Below are 19,532 nucleotides of genomic sequence, written 5' to 3' on the forward strand. Positions count from 1 at the left end.
ACATTTTGTTCTATTTCAGATACAATGGTATACGTGGAACATATATATTATCATGAAGCAAAACTGAACACCCATCTTGCATGAGAAAAACAATATGTGGGTGAAAGTAAAATATTTTTGGCATTGATGGTGAAAGTGCAGTATAGCCAAAGCCGGTTATTTTGTACTGCAGTCTGGAGGTGCAGTTCTTCACAGGATTGCGTCCAGACAAGGTTGTCATCAGCAATACCCAGCAACTATGCAATTAGCTAGCTAATATATACGTGTCGGTCCTATAAATGTATACAATGACAACAGATTCTTGTCATCTGTATAGTAAGAAAAATATTAGAAAATAAGCACAAATTCCGTAAGTGCACACAATGACAACGGATTCTTATCATCTGGTAGTAATAAGAAAACAGAAGAAAAGAAACACAAACATCATAAACATAAATATTCGTGCACCAGCACTGAGGGGCCAATCATGTATCCCATTTTTACTTTATTAAAATATAAACACATGAAAACAGAGGATATATAATTAGCATAATAACATGGTCTCCAGGCAAATGAAACTTAACAAAGTACATCCACACAAGATAAATAGATATAATAGACATTTATATTGAGAATCCTGACGGAGCAAAGTGCATGCCGATGTTGGAGGCTTCAGGTTTTAGAGCGCTGTCATCTAGTCCTCTTACTCAGGTTCCTGTTTCACTTGAGGAATTAGCTGGTCGTTCATCGCCAAAGCCCACGTCTCCTCCCAATTTTTCTTGGTTGCTTCAAACACAAGTGATCTGAAAGTCTTGTGAGGCATCCCCTGTCCCGCACATATCTTGGCTGCGATCTCGTCGAACTGACGAGCCAAATCTTGGTCTCGATTCCATATCCAGTAGTTGTATACCGTCCAGCACAATTCTACCAAGGCCTTCTGCAGTTGGATTCCCTGGTGTTGCTCATCCTTTTGCTGATGAGAAGTACCATTGTTATCATGCGAAGAACCACCTTGTTCTAGGTCCGGGCCAGCTGCCGGAATCTTGCCGCCGTTGTTTGCTTCTGTTACAGCTTGTATTCCTGCTTCTCTCATGCCTCGGCCATGGAGAATTTCTTTGAGCACCTGAGGCATCGATCCATAATATAATAATGCTAGTTCTGAGTTGCAAAGATGCTAGTACTGTAGTAATATATACTCCGATAATATAAGGCAGGCCTTGTCAGTAATATAGGAAGGAAAGGGATTTCATTAAAAAAAAATGGTATTAATATATGTTTGCACGGGTTAGGTTAATTACCTCTGGCATCGCATCAGTCATGGCTTTCTTCAGCTGTTTGAGATTTTCAACATCCTTGGTGTAGTAACGGACCAGGCCCTCCAGGATTTTTGCTGCATGTATTCTGATGTATGCATTGTTTTCGGCATCTGCAACTGCTGTAGCAAGGCTGCGAATAACGTCACCAACTGATCGCAGCGTACTCGCTTGTGAAGATGAAGACAGCATGCCCTGCAGCTTTTCACCTGCTAATCCTTTGATGTCACTGCTCTTCTTTGCCAAATGAGCGGAACCGCACATCCTGTCAAAGTGATAATCTGGCACAAGAGAAATGTGCAGCAGTATCCATACGAACATTGTGCTGCTGCTGCTTCCACTTCCACCGGGCATAAGCATAATGGAGTCTGGTGTATGTGTATCCACAGACAGAGACAGGTGTAGGAGGACCTCTACGGCTTGTCTTTTCAGCAGCGCTTGACACCTGACACACTCTAGAATAACTTTGATGGCTCTGATGATGAATTGGATGTTGCCTGAGATCTCACTTGGCAGCTTTGTTCCGGTCTCTCCTCGATACGGAGTAGCCATAAGCTGTGAAATCAGTACCAATGATTCCTCTGCCATGCTGGACCATTCATCATGATGGTCACCGCCGTGAAGTTGGTCTGAGATAAGAGGCGATATTGCCTTGTATAGCAGACCTTGAGCGTTCCTTATGATTCTGCAGTTGTCCTCATTGGCGGCCAGACCCTGAAGGATACGTAGGCCTTGCACCACCAGACCTTTGTAGCCCTGTGTCTTGCTGTCAGCGGCCTTCACGGTTGGAATTTTGTCGACATGTAGGTACATAAGCTCCCGGTCACCTAGCAGCCAGCCCCGATCGCACTCCTTGTACCTGTATTGTCGCTCATCATATCCCTCATGCCGCCAACTGTATTCTTCAAATGTGTCGAGCAGGGATGATACACACTGAATCATCATCATCCCTTGAGCTGGGAAGTGGTCCAGACAGATGCTGCCAGCAACAGTTGCCACTATCCAGGCAGCTCGCACCCTGATCTCTGTGCTACATGGGCTTCTCGGACCAAATGTCTCTAGTAGTCGCTGGACCACGTGGCTAAAGGACGCTGATCCAGTCAGTAGTTGTTTCATCAGACCCTGCTGCTGTCCATAATAATACCTATCCATTTTTCCAAGAATCAGAACCCCAGAAATGTAGCCATACCTAGACTTAGATTCCATCAATAAGTCCACAGCATATGTGACGAGGTTCCTTCCTCTCGCAAACGATGGATCCTTCATACATCCTTCCACAGTTTCGTCTAGGTACTCCGAAACTAGGTCTGTCTCTAGTAAATAATAATTGGCCACACCTTCCACTAGTCCGGTTTTTGCCACTAAATCATAGATGGCCCTGTAGCCATAAACCACACCTTGGGCCATGGCTAAGGAGTACAAGACGTTGAGAGCTGGCTTTAGGTTGGCGCCTCCATCGTCGACACCATAATCGTGTTGTATCAGACGCCATAAAGAAATTCCAGCAGAGAGATATAGCCCAAGCACATACAGAACCGCCAAAGGACACAAGACAATACCAAGCACCAGCACTTGGACAACCAATAAAACATACACTACCACGAAGCGTGCAATCGACGGGCGTTTATTGTCTTGTTTAATTTTTGAAGTAACACGGGCGTTTATGTCTTTTTTGAATGGTCTCAAGACCGCGGCAACTACAGCAGCCAGCAAGCCCATCAAAGAATTGCCAACGTCACTTGCCTTTTCCTTTAAAAGGAAATCGAAGACCCTGTTAATGAAGTGTTGTAAGCGAGATTATTAGGAAAGAAGCCGTGTGTCATGGCAAGGATGCCACCAAACTGATTTATAAAGCACAAATTGCAATAATATAATGGTGATGAGTTAGGTAGTTATGATTTTTTCTCAAAAAAATATGATGGATTTCATTAAAACTCGACATACAACTGGCCCTACAGGTAGTAATAGAACTTGCATTGCGTATTAATATTTGAGTGACTAGCAAGACACGCTCTTAGGTGGTGTTTGGATCCAGTGACTAAAATTTAGGAGGTGTGTCGGGAGGACATTGCAAAGGGTGTTCGGATACTAATAAAAAAATAAAAAGTTAAATGCATGGGTGGTCTATCAACTTGTGCTCTAGTTTCACTTAGGTCCATCAACTTTAAAAGTGGTTTTTTGGGTCCATAATCTTTGTTAGTGGAGCATTCTAGCATATACCCCATTTGTTTCAATTTTTTAACCGACGTGGCACCTCACACACGCATGCATGTGCATGCACGTCGGCCCACCGCATCCAACCTCTCGCTGTGGCGGGGGCAGGGAGCGTGCGGGCGCCAGGCCGGCCGCAGCCCCAGGCAGACAACGCAAGATTCCGGCCCACGGGCATCCCGCCAACCACCCGCCCGTCATCGCATCTCCGCCGCCTAGCTGGCACGCCACCAACCGGCCCGGCGGACCCGAGGCCACATCCGACCGCACCGCCATAAACTCCCACCCGCATCTCGCGCACCCCGCCCGCAGCACCGATCACTCCACTCCCTCAGTGTCACTCGCCCGCAAGCACAGCTGCACAGAGCATACAATGCAGCAGAGCGCCGCCCGCCTCCTGGCCGCCATGGCCGTGGCCTGCCTGGCGCTGGCACCATCCGCGTACGCGCAGGGGACGTCCAGCTCCGGCTCCGGCTCAAGGGCGATGCCGTCGTGCGCGGCGAAGCTGGTTCCGTGCGCGGGGTACCTCAACTCCACGTCCACGGTTCCGTGCGCTGGCTCCGTGCGCGGGGTACCTCAACTCCACGGGGGCGGCGTCCCCCACGGCAGCCACCAAAGATTACTTACCGTAATGTACTTGTGGGAAAGGTACTCATTCAATCATATGATGCTCTAGCTAGTAGCAGCAGCAGTAGAAGAAAGGAACACAACTGACGACGACACGCGATCTAGCTAGCTTACCTCCGGCGGCGCAGGCGGAGGCGTCGGTGGTGATGTTGCATTGCCTAGCGAGGACCAGGCCCTGCTCGGGCGCCACGCAGAACGCCCGCAGCGTGGCCCTGTTGAGCAGCATGGAGCACAGGCACGCCGTCTCGTTGGCCGCCGCGGCGCGCCGCCGTGGACGTGGAGTTGAGGTACCCCGCGCACGGAACCAGCTTCGCCGCGCACGACGGCATCGCCCCTGAGCCAGAGCCGGAGCCGTACGTCCCCTGCGCGTACGCGGATGGAGCCAGCGCTAGGCAGGCCACGACCACGGCGGCCAGGAGGCGGGCGGCGCTCTGCTGCATTGTATGCTCTGTGCAGCTGTGCTTGCGGGCGAGTGACACTGAGGGAGTGGAGTGATCGGTGTTGCGGGCGGGGTGCGCGAGATGCGGGTGGGAGTTTATGGCGGTGCGGTCGGTTGTGGCCTCGGGTCCGCCGGGCCGGTTGGTGGCGTGCCAGCGAGGCGGCGGAGATGCGACGACGGGCGGGTGGTTGGCGGGACGCCCGTGGACCGGAATCTTGCGCTGTCTGTCCGGGGCTGCGGCCGGCCTGGTGCCCGCACGCTCCCCGCCCCCGTCGCAGCGAGGTGTTGGATGCAGTGGGCCGACGTGCATGCATCATGCATGCACATGCATGCGTGTGTGAGGTGTCACGTCGGTTAAAAAATTAAAATAAATGGGGTATGGGCTAGAATGCGCCACCAACAAAGATTATGGACAAAAAACCACTTTCAGAGTTGATGGACCTAAGTGAAACTAGAGCGCAAGTTAATGGACCACCCATGCATTTAACTCAAAAATAAATTATATAATCCGTCAGTACTGCACGAGACGAATTTTTTAAGTCTAATTAATCCGTCATTAGCACATGCTTACTGTAGCACCACGTTGTCAAATCATGGGCTAATTAAGCTTAAAAGATTCGTCTCGTAAATTAGTCGCAAACTATGTAATTAGTTTCGTAATTAGTCTATATTTAATACTCCATGCATATATCCAAACATTTGATGGGACAGCGACTAAAATTTAGGAGGGGCAACCAAACACCACCTTAGTCTTCAAAATGAACGTGTTTGTTAATCAATGTTCAAACTCTGACACCCTTTGTGTCGGCTAAGAGATGAGGAGAAGATGTTGTTCCTACAAGAGGTTAGAAACTATAAGGATCTGAACAATGGGCCTTGGTTAGTGCCAGGAGACTTCAATCTAATTTACCAAGCTACCGACAAGAACAATGCAAATCTGGACAGGGCTATGATGGGAAGATTTAGGTGGTTATTGGATGACACTAAGATCAAAGAACTACCATAGCTGGGCCGTAAATACACATGGTCCAATGAGAGGAGGTCTCCCACATTAGTTTGGTTCGATAGTGCATTCTGCTGCGTTGAGTGGGAAGGCATTTTTCCTAATTCAGTTTTGTAGAGTACAGGGGTATTTGATCACTGTCCACTTATCCTTGGCTTAAAAGTGAGCACCGGCGGCAAGCATCCTTTTCATTTTGAAAGCTTTTGGACAAAGGTCCTAGGATTTATAGATGCTGTCAAACAGAATTGGGAAGCACCAGTATAGTTTGATTGCGCCATTGATTGGCTCAGTAGAGGGTTATAAAAATGGGGACAAAGGAAGGTGGGGAATATTAAACTCTAGCCTGAGATGGCTAAGGAGGTCCTTCACCACTTGGAAATTGAAAGGGATTCAAGGGATCTTACTGAAGAAGAGGAGTGGCTGCGCAAGAAACTCAAACTCCATTGTCTTGGGTTGGCATCACTAGAATGAACCATTGATCGTCTACGTTCCAGAATTCTACACCTTAAGGGGGGAGATTTGAACACTGCATTTTTTCATCAGTAGGCTAGATTTAGAAAAAAAAAAAACAAAAAAAATTATTCTAAAGCTGCAGGCTGGGGATCAAGTGGTTTTCTCTCAGGAGGAAAAACATCAAGCTGTGTTTGACTATTTTGATGGTATCCTTGGAAGGCAGAGGAAAGGGAGTACTCCATTGATCTGAATAGATTGGGCATTCTGCAACATGATCTTTCTATACTGGAGGCTCCATTTTCAGAAGAGGAAGTGTGGGCTACTATAAAGGACATGCCGGTGGATAAGGCCCTAGGACCGGATGCGTTTACTGGGCGGTTCTAGAACATGTTGGAATGTTATCAAAGGAGACATTTTGATGGCCCTAGATGCCATTTACGGGGGCCAAGTGTTCAAGTTCAGTCTCCTTAACTTGGCCTTCATCACCTTGCTGCCTAAGAAGATGGATGTAGTTCAAGTAAATGATTTTAGGCCTATAAGCCTGATTCATAGTTTCAGTAAATTGGTGACTAAAATTATGGCTAATCGACTGGCCCCTTTCTTACCCTCTCTGATCTCTATGAACCAAAGTGCTTTTGTGAGAGGAAGGAATATCCACGACAATTTCATTTTAGTGCAGCAAATGGTGAAATCTCTGCACAAAAAGAAGGAAGCTCACATCTTGCTCAAGTTGGATATCTCTAAGGCATTTGATTCTATGTCCTGGTCATGTTGGAAGTCTTGTGACATATGGGGTTTGGACAGCGATGGTGTGACTTGTTATGCCTGATCCTGTCAACCTCCTCCATGCAAGCTTTGGTGAATGGTGACCCGGGAGAGATTATTACACAGCAGCGATGTCTCCAGGGGTATCCCCTCTCACCCATTTTCTTCATACTAGTCATGGACGTCGTGAACTCAATGGTCAGATATGTGCAATGATGAATGAGTTACTGCATCCACTATCCATTCAACAAGCCCGGCATCAAATCTCCTTCTATGCCGATGATGTGGTGATATTCTTAAGACCCTTCAGTTTGGATTTAACTGTTTTTAGACATCTTCTTGATCTATTTGGACTTGCCTCCGGTCTTAGAACCAATCTTTCCAAAAGTTCAGTCTCCCCTATCCACTATACAGATGAAGAGCTGACACTCACTGCCAACATCCTCTCTTGCTCCATCAAGGATTTTCCCTATACTTACCTTGGGCTCCCACTCACAATTGGCAAGCCAACCAAGGAGGTATTGTTGCCTTTACTAGATAAAGTGGCTGACTACCTCCCATGATGGAAGGCATCTTTAATGAATAGAGCTGGGTGACCGGTAATGGTTTGCTTGGTCTTGACAGCTGCCCCAATTTACCTCTTGACAGCTAGGGATATGCCAAAGTGTTTTTTAAGGCTATAGGTAAAAAAGAAGAGGTTCCTTTGGAAGGGACAAGAGCAAGCAAATGGGGGTCACTGTCTGGCAGCCTGGGAGAAAGTACAGCGGCCAATCGAATATGGAGGGTTGGGCATCCATAACTTAGAACTGCTAGGTTGTTCTCTAAGAATTCGATGGCTTTGGCCATACCTGAACAGACCATGGGCAGGGCTCCCAGTCTTAGTGTAGCTCGTAAGGCTCAGGCCCTTTTTGATGTTGCAGTGGATGCCATTGTGGGAAATGGGGAGCAGATCCTGTTTTGGACTGACAGGTGGCTAGATGGGCACACCATGGCTAACATAGCCCCTAATTTGGTCAAAACAGTGACAAAACAAACAGCCAAGCGACAGACTGTGGCTCAAGCAATCCAAAACAGAAGATGGGTTGGTGACATAAAAGGAGCTCTCACAATAGAGGTTCTGATTGAGTACCTCCGTATTTGGGATACTGTGGATGACTTACTCTTGCAGCCAGATGTGCAGGACCATTATACTTGAAAATTATCCTAGGATGGGACATACAACAGCAAATTTGCACATGGAGCCTTCTTCGTGGGAACTGTCAAGTTTGGACCATGGCGAAGGATTTGGAAAAATTAGGCACCCCCGTGCTGTAAATTCTTCATCTGGCTGGTATTTCACAATAGGGTCTGGACGGCTGACAGGTTGGCTAAAAGTGGTCTCCCCCATATGGATACTTGTCCCTTTTGTGATCAGGCTGAGGAAACCATATATCACTTGCTGGTTGAATGTGTATTCACTCACCAAGTGTGGGCCTTGATATTCCATAGGCTTGGCTTGCTGTTTCTGGTGCCTGATCCAACTATGAGTCGCTTCTCAGGATGTTGGAGGAAAACTAATGGAGCGGCTCCAAAGGAAATCAGAAAGGTTTGAACACTTTGATAATCATGATAGCTTGGGAGGTCCAGAAGCATCGTAATGATTGTGTCTTCCAGAACTTAAGGCCGAATGTTCAGGAGGTTATCAGTGATGTGTGCACGGAGGGCGGTCTTTGGTGTATGTCTGGGGCCTCCAAGCTCACACAACTTTTATCTAGGTCGCTCCCCTTTGGAGCTTAAGTTCTGGGAGTTGCTGGTCGTCTTTTAGTTAGTTTGTGCACGGAGGGCGGTCGTTGATGTGCTAGTCTCTTTAGGTGGGGTGTGTGTGTTTGTCCTGGTGCTCGGGTTAGTTCTCCTAGACCCGTGTACTTTTATTCTACTTTAATGAAATGACATGCAGTCCTCCTGGATCAAGAGAAAACAAAGTACATCCTACCCGATAAATAAAAAGGGCTATGTCCAATTGAGGGTATCCAATCGATCAAACACAAATAAATCTATTGTTTTTACCTTTTTCAAACCCTAGATTTTCCAATCTCCATACTTCTTATTGTACAAAAATCTCAAGGGTGTTTTTGTATCTTCTAGGTGGCCTATAGCAATCCTACAACAACCTTAGACATCTCCTCGACGGGCTCCTTTCCAGAGGGCATGCACTCGAGTTAGCAAACGGATGAAGTACCAAAGTAAATTGGCATGTGCCCCTTCCCATTAGTAAAAGCAGAGTTCCCTCTAGAATGCGAGGTTATCACACGATACAATTCATATTGATTTGATAAGAAATATGGACTGATAAAATACAATGAGAAAATATGAACTATTTAATTACAAAGGAAAGGAAACTAACCCTGCAGTTTGGACTAGCGTGATAACTGTGAGACACCAAAAATCATTCTTCTGCAGCATGGAGACAAAGCCACCGAGGAGGACAACTGTGGTCCATGTAAGCACAAGCAAACCAAGCCCCCTCACGCCCATCAACAAGTACCCCATGAATATAGCATAGCTGTTGATTTGCTGAAGCTCAGGCCAATACTCATCATCAACGGAATTCTTTTGATGGGCCATTAATCTTCTCTAGAGGAGTCTGTGTTGCTCAAATGAAAAATCTGCAAAACGACTTGAAGACTTAATAAGAAGAGGGTCTCTTAATTGTCTTTTATTTTTTCAAACCGCTTAAACAAATGACTCATTCGAGTTGTTATATATATTCAAGATGTGGCAGTAAAACTCCTTTTTGTTGTATATATCTTTAAAAAGAGAGCTGACTATATAGCCATGGAATATGAAACAAAGATATACTAGATCAAAAGTGAAAGAAACCATACTATATATTGTAACATTAAACTACATTAGGCCCTGTTTGGCTTGCACTCGTATCTATCTTAATCCATATTTATTGGGATGAATTAGGATATTTAACTAATTTTCACCCCGATCTATTCTAACACGAATGAGTTGAGGTAAATATGAGTGCAGTCAAACAAGCCCTTACGGATTTATGGTTTCTATCTCATTCGTTATTAATTCACCGAACAAGTTATTAGAGGGATGCCTATATGGCGCTGCTTCTTCCGTTTCAGATTGTAACGTACTGTTAGACTATTTTAATATAACAAATGATTATGATGCACACACGTGTGGTGGTTATCTATTTTCAAAAATCTGCTATCCCCCAAGTCTCCATCCCATGAATCTGACGGATGCATGCATGCCAATTAAATTTGTACTACTTCTGCAATGAAAAGAAAACAAAAGGGGAAAAAAGAAAAACCCTGAAGTGAAATTAAAGGCGCTGATTTCACTCACCTGCAGGAATTGCCCACAGAGAAAACGATCGAGGCCTCCTTGTTCAAATTTGAACTATACCGGATATGCAGCAAGATGGGCTGTCAGATAGATAGATAGATAGTTTCAGCTGATGGAGAGGAGAGCCTGATGAAATAAGTTTCGGAACCGGATAACCCAGGCAGGGCGCACGGAAAGGGAACTGACTAAAGAGTAAAGACCAAAGCTTAAGCCAGCATTCAGATTCAGGGGCCGTTTGTTTCCGCGATGCCGCATCGTGCGTTCGCGTTTGAGCAAACGCGGCTCCGAGGCCGCGTTTTGGGAATCGCCGAGCCGCGTTCATTTTCTGCTGCAAAACGCGCGAGCGCCGCAGACCGTTCAGCGGAATTTTCCACGCATCTCGGTCGCCAACGCGTTTATGAGCGGAAACAAACAAGCCCTCATTTACGTGTTGAGGAGGCAAGGAATAATAATCGAAGCAGAGCAGAAGCATCAGCGACGTCAGCGACTCTGTAGCGACGAGACGAGGCGCAGGCGCTCAGACACGGCTTCCAATTCCAGGTCGGTGCCGTTGTCCACCAACGACACCCATCTGCGAATCTGCCTCCACCACGAATCCACGATCTGACCCATCAGGAACGAGAAGTGGGGCACACCGCATCAGGAATGAGAGGTGGGGAGCAAAGCAGGCCGCAGCGGCGCCCGGAGGTGATTTGGGCGAACAAATTGATCTGCACATCCCACTGGTGCAGCCCAATCCATTGGTCGGCCAGGGGCGCTGCGGTGTGTTCGGACCGTGCGTGGCGTGGCCGAGGCGAGGCGCCGAGGGCCAAGCGGCACGCACGGGCGAGGCGGCCAGTGGTGGGTTGCCCGTGCGGCGGTGCACGAACTTGTAGCCGTACGTGTGGCGAACGCGGGGAAGGGAAGACGGCCGGCGTTGGCGAGCATGGGTACGGCTGACGGGGGCGCGCGGGCCGGTGTGCGGGGCGTTGAGCGCGTGGCGGCGGCGAGCACGAGTCCAGGCGTCCAGCTGAGGCGGCCTTTACAGTGGTGAGCGAACGGTGGCGTAGATGCGGGGCGGGGGCGCCACCAAACGACATGCGCATGGAGGCAGCGGCCGCGAATCTTCCGATGCATCATATCAACCCTCTGGATCGGAGGCTGTGTATTGGAGGCAGAAATGCACTGCAACGTTATGGTGGTTGTATTGGAGGAGGCATGGATCGGAAGCTACGTTGTTATCTCTGCTGATGTTGAAGCAAAGGAGAGAACATCCAACAACATATATCGATGGTTAATTTAGTATGGACGCAAAGGCCAAAATGAAAAGGAAAACTTACGGACCATATATATATATATATACGAGTAGCAATGAATAGGGGAAGCTCATACTAATTCAGTGGTAACTTCGACTGTGAACTTAAGGAACCAACAAACAAATACTCCCTCCGTTCCAAATTCTAGGTGGTTCTGGCTTTTATGTATACATAACGACTTACAATTGAGGAGGCAAGGAATAAATAAAAGAGAAAAAGGAATCTATCTAGCTTAGCTGGGAGCGAGACGAGCAAGCAAAGGTTGCTTGTAATGTAATATATATACGATCTGATGCTTCATATCACCCCTCTGGCTTATCTGCGTCGCTGCCTCAGAAATGCACTGAAACGGTTGCAGGCTTGGATCTGAAGCTACGTTGTTATATATCTTTGGTTTTTTTTAATAATGGAATAAACATCTGGCTTCATCCTCGCTCGTAAGTGAGGAATCTGACCACATTATTACAAAGAAGCTCTCACACTTATGTTTAAAGCAGACTCACAAAAAAGACAGAAAATCAGTTCGCAGTCCTAAGCATAATGGGCCATTCATAAGAGGAAAAAAAATGCCAAAGCCGATGTCTCCAGGGTCTAACAAGCCTTGTAGATACATTCTTTCTTTTTTTTCACTTAGTTGCAACTGATCCCAAAACCGGAACCAATGCGTTCCCTGAGTAAGACCTGTAAAAATGTTTTAGGACTACATTTGTCAAAAACACTATCATTTCTAGTGAGCCATAAGGTCAGCAGACAGCCGCCCTTGCTAGTAATATCAAGCTTGAATCTATTCCACATTGCTTATACTAATTCCCAAAAAGGTTTGCTACAGTACGCGATGGGTTAGCACCAACAACATATATCGATGGTTAATTTGGTATGAACGCATATATAGCAATGAATTGGTGAGATCATACTGATTCAGTGCAAACTTCAATTGTGAAATAATTAAGGAACAAACAAACAAATAGCATATATAATTGGACGTGACAAATGCACCACTGCACCCGTAGACTTTTCTCGTTTTGGTCAAGGGCATGCGTTCACCACCAGAGACTGAAGCTACAACAAGCCTCCACCAGCCGTACGGGCCGCGTTGGAGCACAAGAGCAACAAGGCCCAGCTTGGGCGTCTTTGGACCTGAGTGGATCATGTAAAGACTTGTGCTTGTACACACTGAACGAGTGAACGGCCAGTGTTTGCTTCATGGTCTTTGTTTGAATTGTTGGCTGATGACTTATCACACAATTTGCTTCCACCATTGCTTGGAGGAAAGACTGTACAGAATTGCTCTTCGATTCTGAGCAGTGCAACTGAAGGTCTTAAGTCATGTTCCCCAATATCTATATTCTTCAGGTGGCAAATGGAGTGACTGTGCAGCTCAGATCAATGCCTAATAGAATGTAGTAGGTCTGATGCAACAATGTGCTAAAGCTTGATAATTTTAGAAGACTGAATGAATCCTGGTTTCGGCGAAAAAATAGTGACGGTGTTGGAGCTGAAACAGTTAATTTTCATCTATAAATTATTACTTAAAACTGGGGTTGTTGGGAAAAAGGACATAAGAACGATGATGGATGTAATATATCCATTTGCATATTAGTTTTGATCGAGGATTATATGTTTGTTCTCTTCTAGCTAGATTTGGTGATAAGAAAGGCCATCGGTGCCAATCATTTCTAGAAATAAAAAACCGGGGGCAAAAATAGCAATTTTTTATTCTAGAAATAAATCTCAGAACCTCAGGCCTCGCACATTACTCTTCTTACCACTGAGCCTCACACTCAGTTATGACTAAGTAGCAGATACATTTCTTTTGTCTTCACTACAGTGAACGTAATGAATATTTGAAACTCCAAATAAATTTAAATGAAAAAAGTTTCAAATAGAAAGTTTTGGATCTCGTCGAGATTTACATCTATGCTTCAGGTCGTTTTACCATCCGAGGTAATTTCGAAATTTTGAATTTAAAGTTTATAGAACTTCAAATAGAATTTTAGGATCGCAAATGCTTTGAAATAAAAAACATCAACTACAAAGATGTAGATCTCAAATTGGTTTGTTCATTTCTCCATCTGAGTTTGTTTGGACATTTTGAAAAAAAAATGAATTTTAAAATATAAGAACTTCAAATAGAATTTTGGGACCATAAATAACTTCAAACTAAAAAGTCATCAACTAAAAAGTTGTGTATCTTCTCGAGATATACAAGTTTTATATAAAGTTTGTCTTCAACCGACTTTATTTGAAAAAAGTTGTGGATTTTACTATGTTGTAGCATGGTTATTGCTGTATGATTCGGTAGTGAAAACCATTTTCATCGCTGCATCATACGGCGAGACAACAGTGATGATGGAGCCTATTTTCCTCATCGGTTGGTAACACCAACAGGCGGTGATAGCCCCATCACCGCGAGCCTTGTATTACGAACTGATGGTGATAAGCATCATCACCGTCGGTTTTAATAAATCTAGAGGTCAAAGTATTGGCCGTGAAAATGTTTTTTTGTAGTGATAAACATCTGTGAGATACTAGAAAGACAGGCACGGCCTTGCCGCGCCATTCATTTGAGTATCCATTTGAAGCCCTGGTTTCAGAAAGAGATCTCCATTTTCGAAGTCCAAAAGGGTATTTTGCTCTCTCCACCTATCTCACGCCTGAGTTCGTTTGGTTGGGAGTAAGAACGAATCCATCTCTGGGATAGTTCTAGTAGGTGTTCAGTTAAATTGATGAAATGGTTGTTTTACATGGAAACAAGCCAACATAAAGAATAAATCATGGATACCAGCTTTTACAGAAATAGAAATGATGACCGCTTTATCACATGTTAAGGTGACCGCTAATTTGATGGCATGAATATTGATCTAAACTACAGCACGAGACATTGTCTGTCAGTATCAATCTTTACGAAGATAGGAGCGGAAACAAAAAGGCTCCTCATGAAATCAAAAGAATAAAAAACAGGCCAACATGGCAGTGAACACATCCACGCTGCTAGTGATATACCCTCTTGATGCAAGTAGTTGGTACATATGATCATTTAGTAAAATGTTTGGACGAATGTTTCTTTAAAAATACTCTCTGAAACCTGCAACTTTATTTTTTATCTGAATATTACTTCAATTATAGTCAGAATGTGCAAGTCAATTTGAACAAATGAATGGTGAAAAACATATACAAGGCTATCAAAGTCATAGCGTGATGAAACTTTCCTAGGCTTGTAGGGCTTGTAGTAGGCACCACAGAGAATATCACAGTTCGCAGTATTGCAGGGGAAGGAGCTACGGTAGTCTGTGGCGCCTCGCAAGCAGTTGCAGTTAAGCACACTGGACTGGAAGAGGTGCCCGTACACAGGCACAGACTCCTTGATTGGGCGGTCGACGAAGGTGGCACTGGCAGTTCCCTGGCGATAATGGGGTCGGCGGCGACTGCATCTTGCCTGCAGCGCCGTGTGTCGAGGGCCCACCTAGCTCACGCTGGCAGAGTCGCGTGCGCCCGGGGGCCGGCCGCGCACGCACCGTGCGTGGAGCCGGCTGCGCCCGCTCGAGGGAGCAGCCACGCTGGGGCCAACTCGCTGTTGCGCCGGTGGCCAAGGGCGACTCGCCCTGCCATGGCCGGGGGCCAGGGCCACCGCGCTTCCGTGCCGCGGGGCGGTTCTTCCCAGCCATGGCCGCCTCGCCGCCGTGTCGGGGCATCTGCGCCGCCGCCGCGTGAGAGAGGGAGGTTTCAAGAGAGAGGGAGAGAGAGGAGAGGGAGGGAGAGAATGGATGTGGCGATCGAACGATCGAAATCGAACGGCCGAGAAATTTTAGATGGCGTGGACAAATCTGGTGCCGAGGAGGATGGGGCAAGATTCGTATAGTAAAAGATAACTCGCAGCAAAACATCTAATCTTCCACATGCTGTCCCTTTGCTTTCGTATCGGCATTTCCATACTCCATATTAAACTTTGTTTAATTTAGAATTCAGGATGCACACAAGTGACATGACAGCCAATTTAGATTTTGCAATTTTGGACCTAAGTTTTTGCCTTCAGCTGGTTCTCCACTCCTTGATGTCTCCTATTTTCTTAAATATCACCGAGAATTTGAGGTAATACATGTATTATTTACCTCTTAGAGATTCCAACTTCCACTCCTTTCATTTCCCATTATGTTTTTTGGAAATTGCATTTATGATTCTATATGTACTGGTTATCATGTTTGACCTTGATGAAGACATGGATTTCCCTTGCACATTAGTAACCCGAAGTGAATGTCATAAAGTAGAAGTTCCTAGAGTCCTAGAGCAAAGCAAAAGCTCTTAGATTCAAGGATGTAGGTCTGCATATAATCAAGGATGTCGAACAACAATTGTTTGAATTATTAATTTTTCGATAGACCAATGGATGAATGTATGAGCAAATATTTCTTCCTTTAGTAATATAGATAGAAAGGACGGTTCAGGAGCTTTGGTTCTTCGTTGTTGCATGTATTCTCCAACCTTGTTTGGACTTACTGGTTTGGTTGCAAAAAATTGTCAACCATCTATCTGATTTCATTCTGCTTTCTGCTGTTCTACAGATAAAGGATACCTGTGTGCTTGTACGTTCAAGGCCCAGCCTGGGAGGATCTTGACAGCTACTTAATTGCCAGAGGTCTCGAGTGTTTTGAGGTCTATGTGTGTGTTATGCCTGAAAGAGACTATACTCTAGAAATGTGGAGATTGCTTAATCCAGATTCAAAATTGATCAAATCACAAAATTCTATTAATGTAGCTGCTCTGCTTTTAATCTTTATGTCATCTATTTTAGGATATATATTATTAATATATGTTAAATTTGTAATCTTGAAACCTGTCGGCTCCGCTTTGTGCTTCTGTTTCGTATATGTCATTGTCTATAATCAATGGTGCTTTTTCAAGAGTCAATCTTGACCATGCAGGCAGTCCCCATTGGAAGCAAACCATGATGAAGGTTCACTTTGCCCCTTGGGCATTCTGCAGATCCTGCTCTCTACCTTGCCAAGCATAGAAGAGTATATATCAGTAGGCAGCCTCCAGGTGTAACATCAAGTAGTAATATCGTAGTGCATTAGTGATTAGTGCTAAATTTGCACTGGTCAAGGTTGTTTGCTCTAATAATAAGGTCGACCATTTATGCTTGGCAATGGATGAAGTTTTGGTCTTCATGTTTGTTGATCTCGACTGGGGCTACTGTTGGGCCCATGCTGATTCGACGGGATATTATTTTATTCATGTTGCAATGCACGGATAACCCTCTATGATACACCAAAAATTGTTGGGCCCATTCATTATACGGCAAAAATATTTGGTTATAAAATACATGAGACGTGAATCTTAATGAATCTGATTGTTCGTTTTACTTTTTACAAATTTTATCATGTTTTGTATTTTATCGTAGTGTTAGCATGGGCACGCTACCAGTCACAAGGTGTAGCGTGTGCGGTTCCCAACGTTCATTTGATACGTGTAACATGTTTTAATTTAGAAGGTGTTGCACTATAGGTGAACGACCAGCTCTTGCACAAGAAAAAGGAGCCGGTGCTTTTGTTGTCACGTACTTTTTTTACGTAAATTTGTTGTCACGTACGTGTAACATGTTTTAAAACTCACCATAATATACGTGATGCACAAATGTGGCGTGCACACCAAAAAGGAGGCCAGGCCACTCAATCGCTCCTATGTAAGGGAAACTTCCCCCACTTCTTTGTTGTCCCGGTGATTAGGGGATTTTAGAAGATTTTATTTTTTTATTAGAACATTTAATTATTTAATTAATTCATAAAGCTAATAAATCAATGGCTCAAATTGCTTTGAACTGTTACCTGTTAGAAGGTAATGGAGGTACCGTAGCATTGCCCTTTCTGGCCCTGTTGTCTGCACAATATATATAGTTTTCTTATGAGCTAGACATATTTGCAACTCCACACTTTTAGCAATGCAGAGTTCACAGCTGCAATCTTGTTCTTCTATCCTGTAAGAGGATCTTCAAGAGTTCCTTAAACCTCCTCCTAATCCTAAGTTTTTAGAAAGATCCACAAAAAATCCATCTCCAACAACTCCTAATATTTTAGGAGTTGAAAAAAATCCCCCTCATCCGCGTAACTTTACGCGCCGCAGCCTCGCACGTATCCTTCGACTCCCGCTCGGTTTCCTTCACCTCCTGCGCGTTTTCCCTCGTGGCGCTTTCCCAGGCACACCCCGAACGCGCTCACCGGGAACTGTAGCAGGAACGGTCACGTCTCGCCGTCAGGCAGCGTCGACACCTCCGTCGCTCTCAGCGTCTCCAGCTCCGGTCCTTGCAGGGCGGAGAAATATCGGTCGACGCTGGGGACCTCATTCTCGTTGTCGCCATCGCCGTCGCTGGTCTCCTCCTCCTCCTCCTCGGAGATCTTTGAGTCTGCAACCTCGATCTCTGCCGGAGGGTGAAGGGTGGAGACCTGGCGCTCGACGCGGCTGCCGCTGGAGAAGGTCTTCAAGTGATCGAACCGGCGGTCCCGCCACGGCTCCTCGGTGCTGATCGTCAGCGTCGGGTGCCCCGTCTGACTGAGCAGCTGTGGCGCCTCCGCGGTGGCCCCGTGGTGGTGTGTGTCGAGACTGACCTCTGTCGCCATGCGCACGATGGACGCGCACGCGCCGAGGTGAAGCCCAGACGGTGAAGCCCTGTAGTTCCCGTGATGGAAAAGAAAAAAAGCCGCAAAATAATTCATATGGCCCCAAATTTGATTTTTTAGATGCCATTTATTAGAAACTTTTGGAGATGACCTTCTTTTTTCCTCCCCAAATCTTTTTAGGAGTTGCTAAACTACAAGTTTTTAGGAGAAAAAAGTAGAGAACTCTTGGAGATGCTCTAAGGCCTGGGAGGGTGATGTTTTTGTTGCATCAGCTCGTAAATTAATATGAGCAACTAACCCCCTTCGAGCTGAACCAGGGACTATAGGGGGTGATCTACATTTCAAACTGGAAGGTTGGGGTAGCCACCCTCTTCTATGTCTTTATGTTGCAATATTTAACATGCAACTCACCTGTTAAAATTTAGTTGGAAGTTGCTTCCATTTTTTTGAAGAAACTGGAGGGGCTTTGGGCCCCTACAGATATTTTATTGAAAAATGGAAACTGTTACAAATGAAGGGAACAAAGACTAAGGGAATTAAGAAACTAAAAAGGACACAAAGAAAATGAGAAAAGAGAGGGAGGTTACAACAGATTTTGGATCCATAAGTCGAAAGTTTGTGAAAGTCTAGCCTTAGCCCTTAGGGAAAGGATCTTCATTTCTTTTGTGAACATTGCTTTAACCATCGAAGAGCTTGGTGGGACTCCTTTGAATATGAGGTCTTTTCGTGCAGTCCAGATGGACCAGCACATTAGGACCGCCATCATCAGGAAAAAAGCAGGATGAGATTGGTCCCTGATCTGATCAATAGCAGCATAAATGTCGTGATCTGCCTGAATTGTGATTCCAATCAGATTCCAACAATCTTTAGCAAACTGACAACCCAAAAACAAATGATCAACTGTTTCCTTAGATGCTGTCTGACATAAAACACAATCATAAGAGTCAAGGTGCATGTTTTTCCTTTTTAGAATGTTTCTGGTACTTAACCTGTCTTTCAGAAGCAGCCTGGCAGAAACTCTTCCATAACCATTTGAACACCTGAGGGACCTGCCTGTGTCCAATGAGGAACTTGTATGCTTTTATGCAGAGAAAGTTCCCCAATCTGTACACCATACATCTTCCTGTTCAGATAATGGAAAATGATCTCTGAAAGATTGAAGGATTTGCAATTGCTGAAAAGCTTCAGTTGACAGAGGTAGACTGAAAAGATCCTGGGTGAGCTGCTGAGAGAAAAACTTGCATGCCGTGATTGCTTTATTCTTTGCAAAATGATCTCTGAAAGATTGAAGGATTTGCAATTGCTGAAAAGCTTCAGTTCAAAGGTTGCTGGATCCATTTATCAGACCAAAATAAACAAGATTGACCATTTTGGACTTGGACTGTAGAGAAAGATTTGAAGCAATCTAGTAACTTTAGAATGTCCCTCAACCAGAAAGAGCCCTTTTTAATGTGGCTTGGCAATTTCCCATCTGAGTAGTTTTTCCCAAAC

General features: G+C 45.2%; 1 protein-coding gene and 1 pseudogene across 1 annotated transcript; both read right to left on the minus strand.

Moving 5' to 3' along the window:
- Nucleotides 1-516: 516 nt before the first annotated feature.
- Nucleotides 517-11,341, minus strand: LOC136509279 (uncharacterized). The gene is made up of 4 exons (XM_066504090.1): nt 10,136-11,341; nt 9,174-9,435; nt 1,278-3,063; nt 517-1,102 (listed from the first exon to the last, which is right to left on the minus strand). The coding sequence occupies exons 2-4, from the start codon at nt 9,392-9,394 to the stop codon at nt 683-685; spliced, it is 2,427 nt and encodes an 808-aa protein (XP_066360187.1). The 5' UTR covers nt 9,395-9,435; nt 10,136-11,341; the 3' UTR covers nt 517-682.
- Nucleotides 4,180-4,570, minus strand: LOC136509397 (non-specific lipid transfer protein GPI-anchored 7-like; annotated as a pseudogene).
- Nucleotides 11,342-19,532: the final 8,191 nt, after the last annotated feature.

The sequence above is a fragment of the Miscanthus floridulus genome, chromosome 15 (genome assembly GCF_019320115.1).
Source record: "Miscanthus floridulus cultivar M001 chromosome 15, ASM1932011v1, whole genome shotgun sequence".
Classification (NCBI taxonomy): domain Eukaryota; kingdom Viridiplantae; phylum Streptophyta; class Magnoliopsida; order Poales; family Poaceae; genus Miscanthus; species Miscanthus floridulus.

Bases quoted from the DNA above. Each gene is read 5' to 3' on its own strand.
- LOC136509279 (XM_066504090.1), bottom strand. From the start codon at position 9,394: ATGGCCCATCAAAAGAATTCCGTTGATGATGAGTATTGGCCTGAGCTT. The intron at 3,064-9,173 runs GTTAGTTTCCTT...CTTCATTAACAG, and splicing joins ACGCTAGTCCAAACTGCAGG to GGTCTTCGATTTCCTTTTAA. The intron at 1,103-1,277 runs GTAATTAACCTA...TCGATGCCTCAG, and splicing joins TGACTGATGCGATGCCAGAG to GTGCTCAAAGAAATTCTCCA.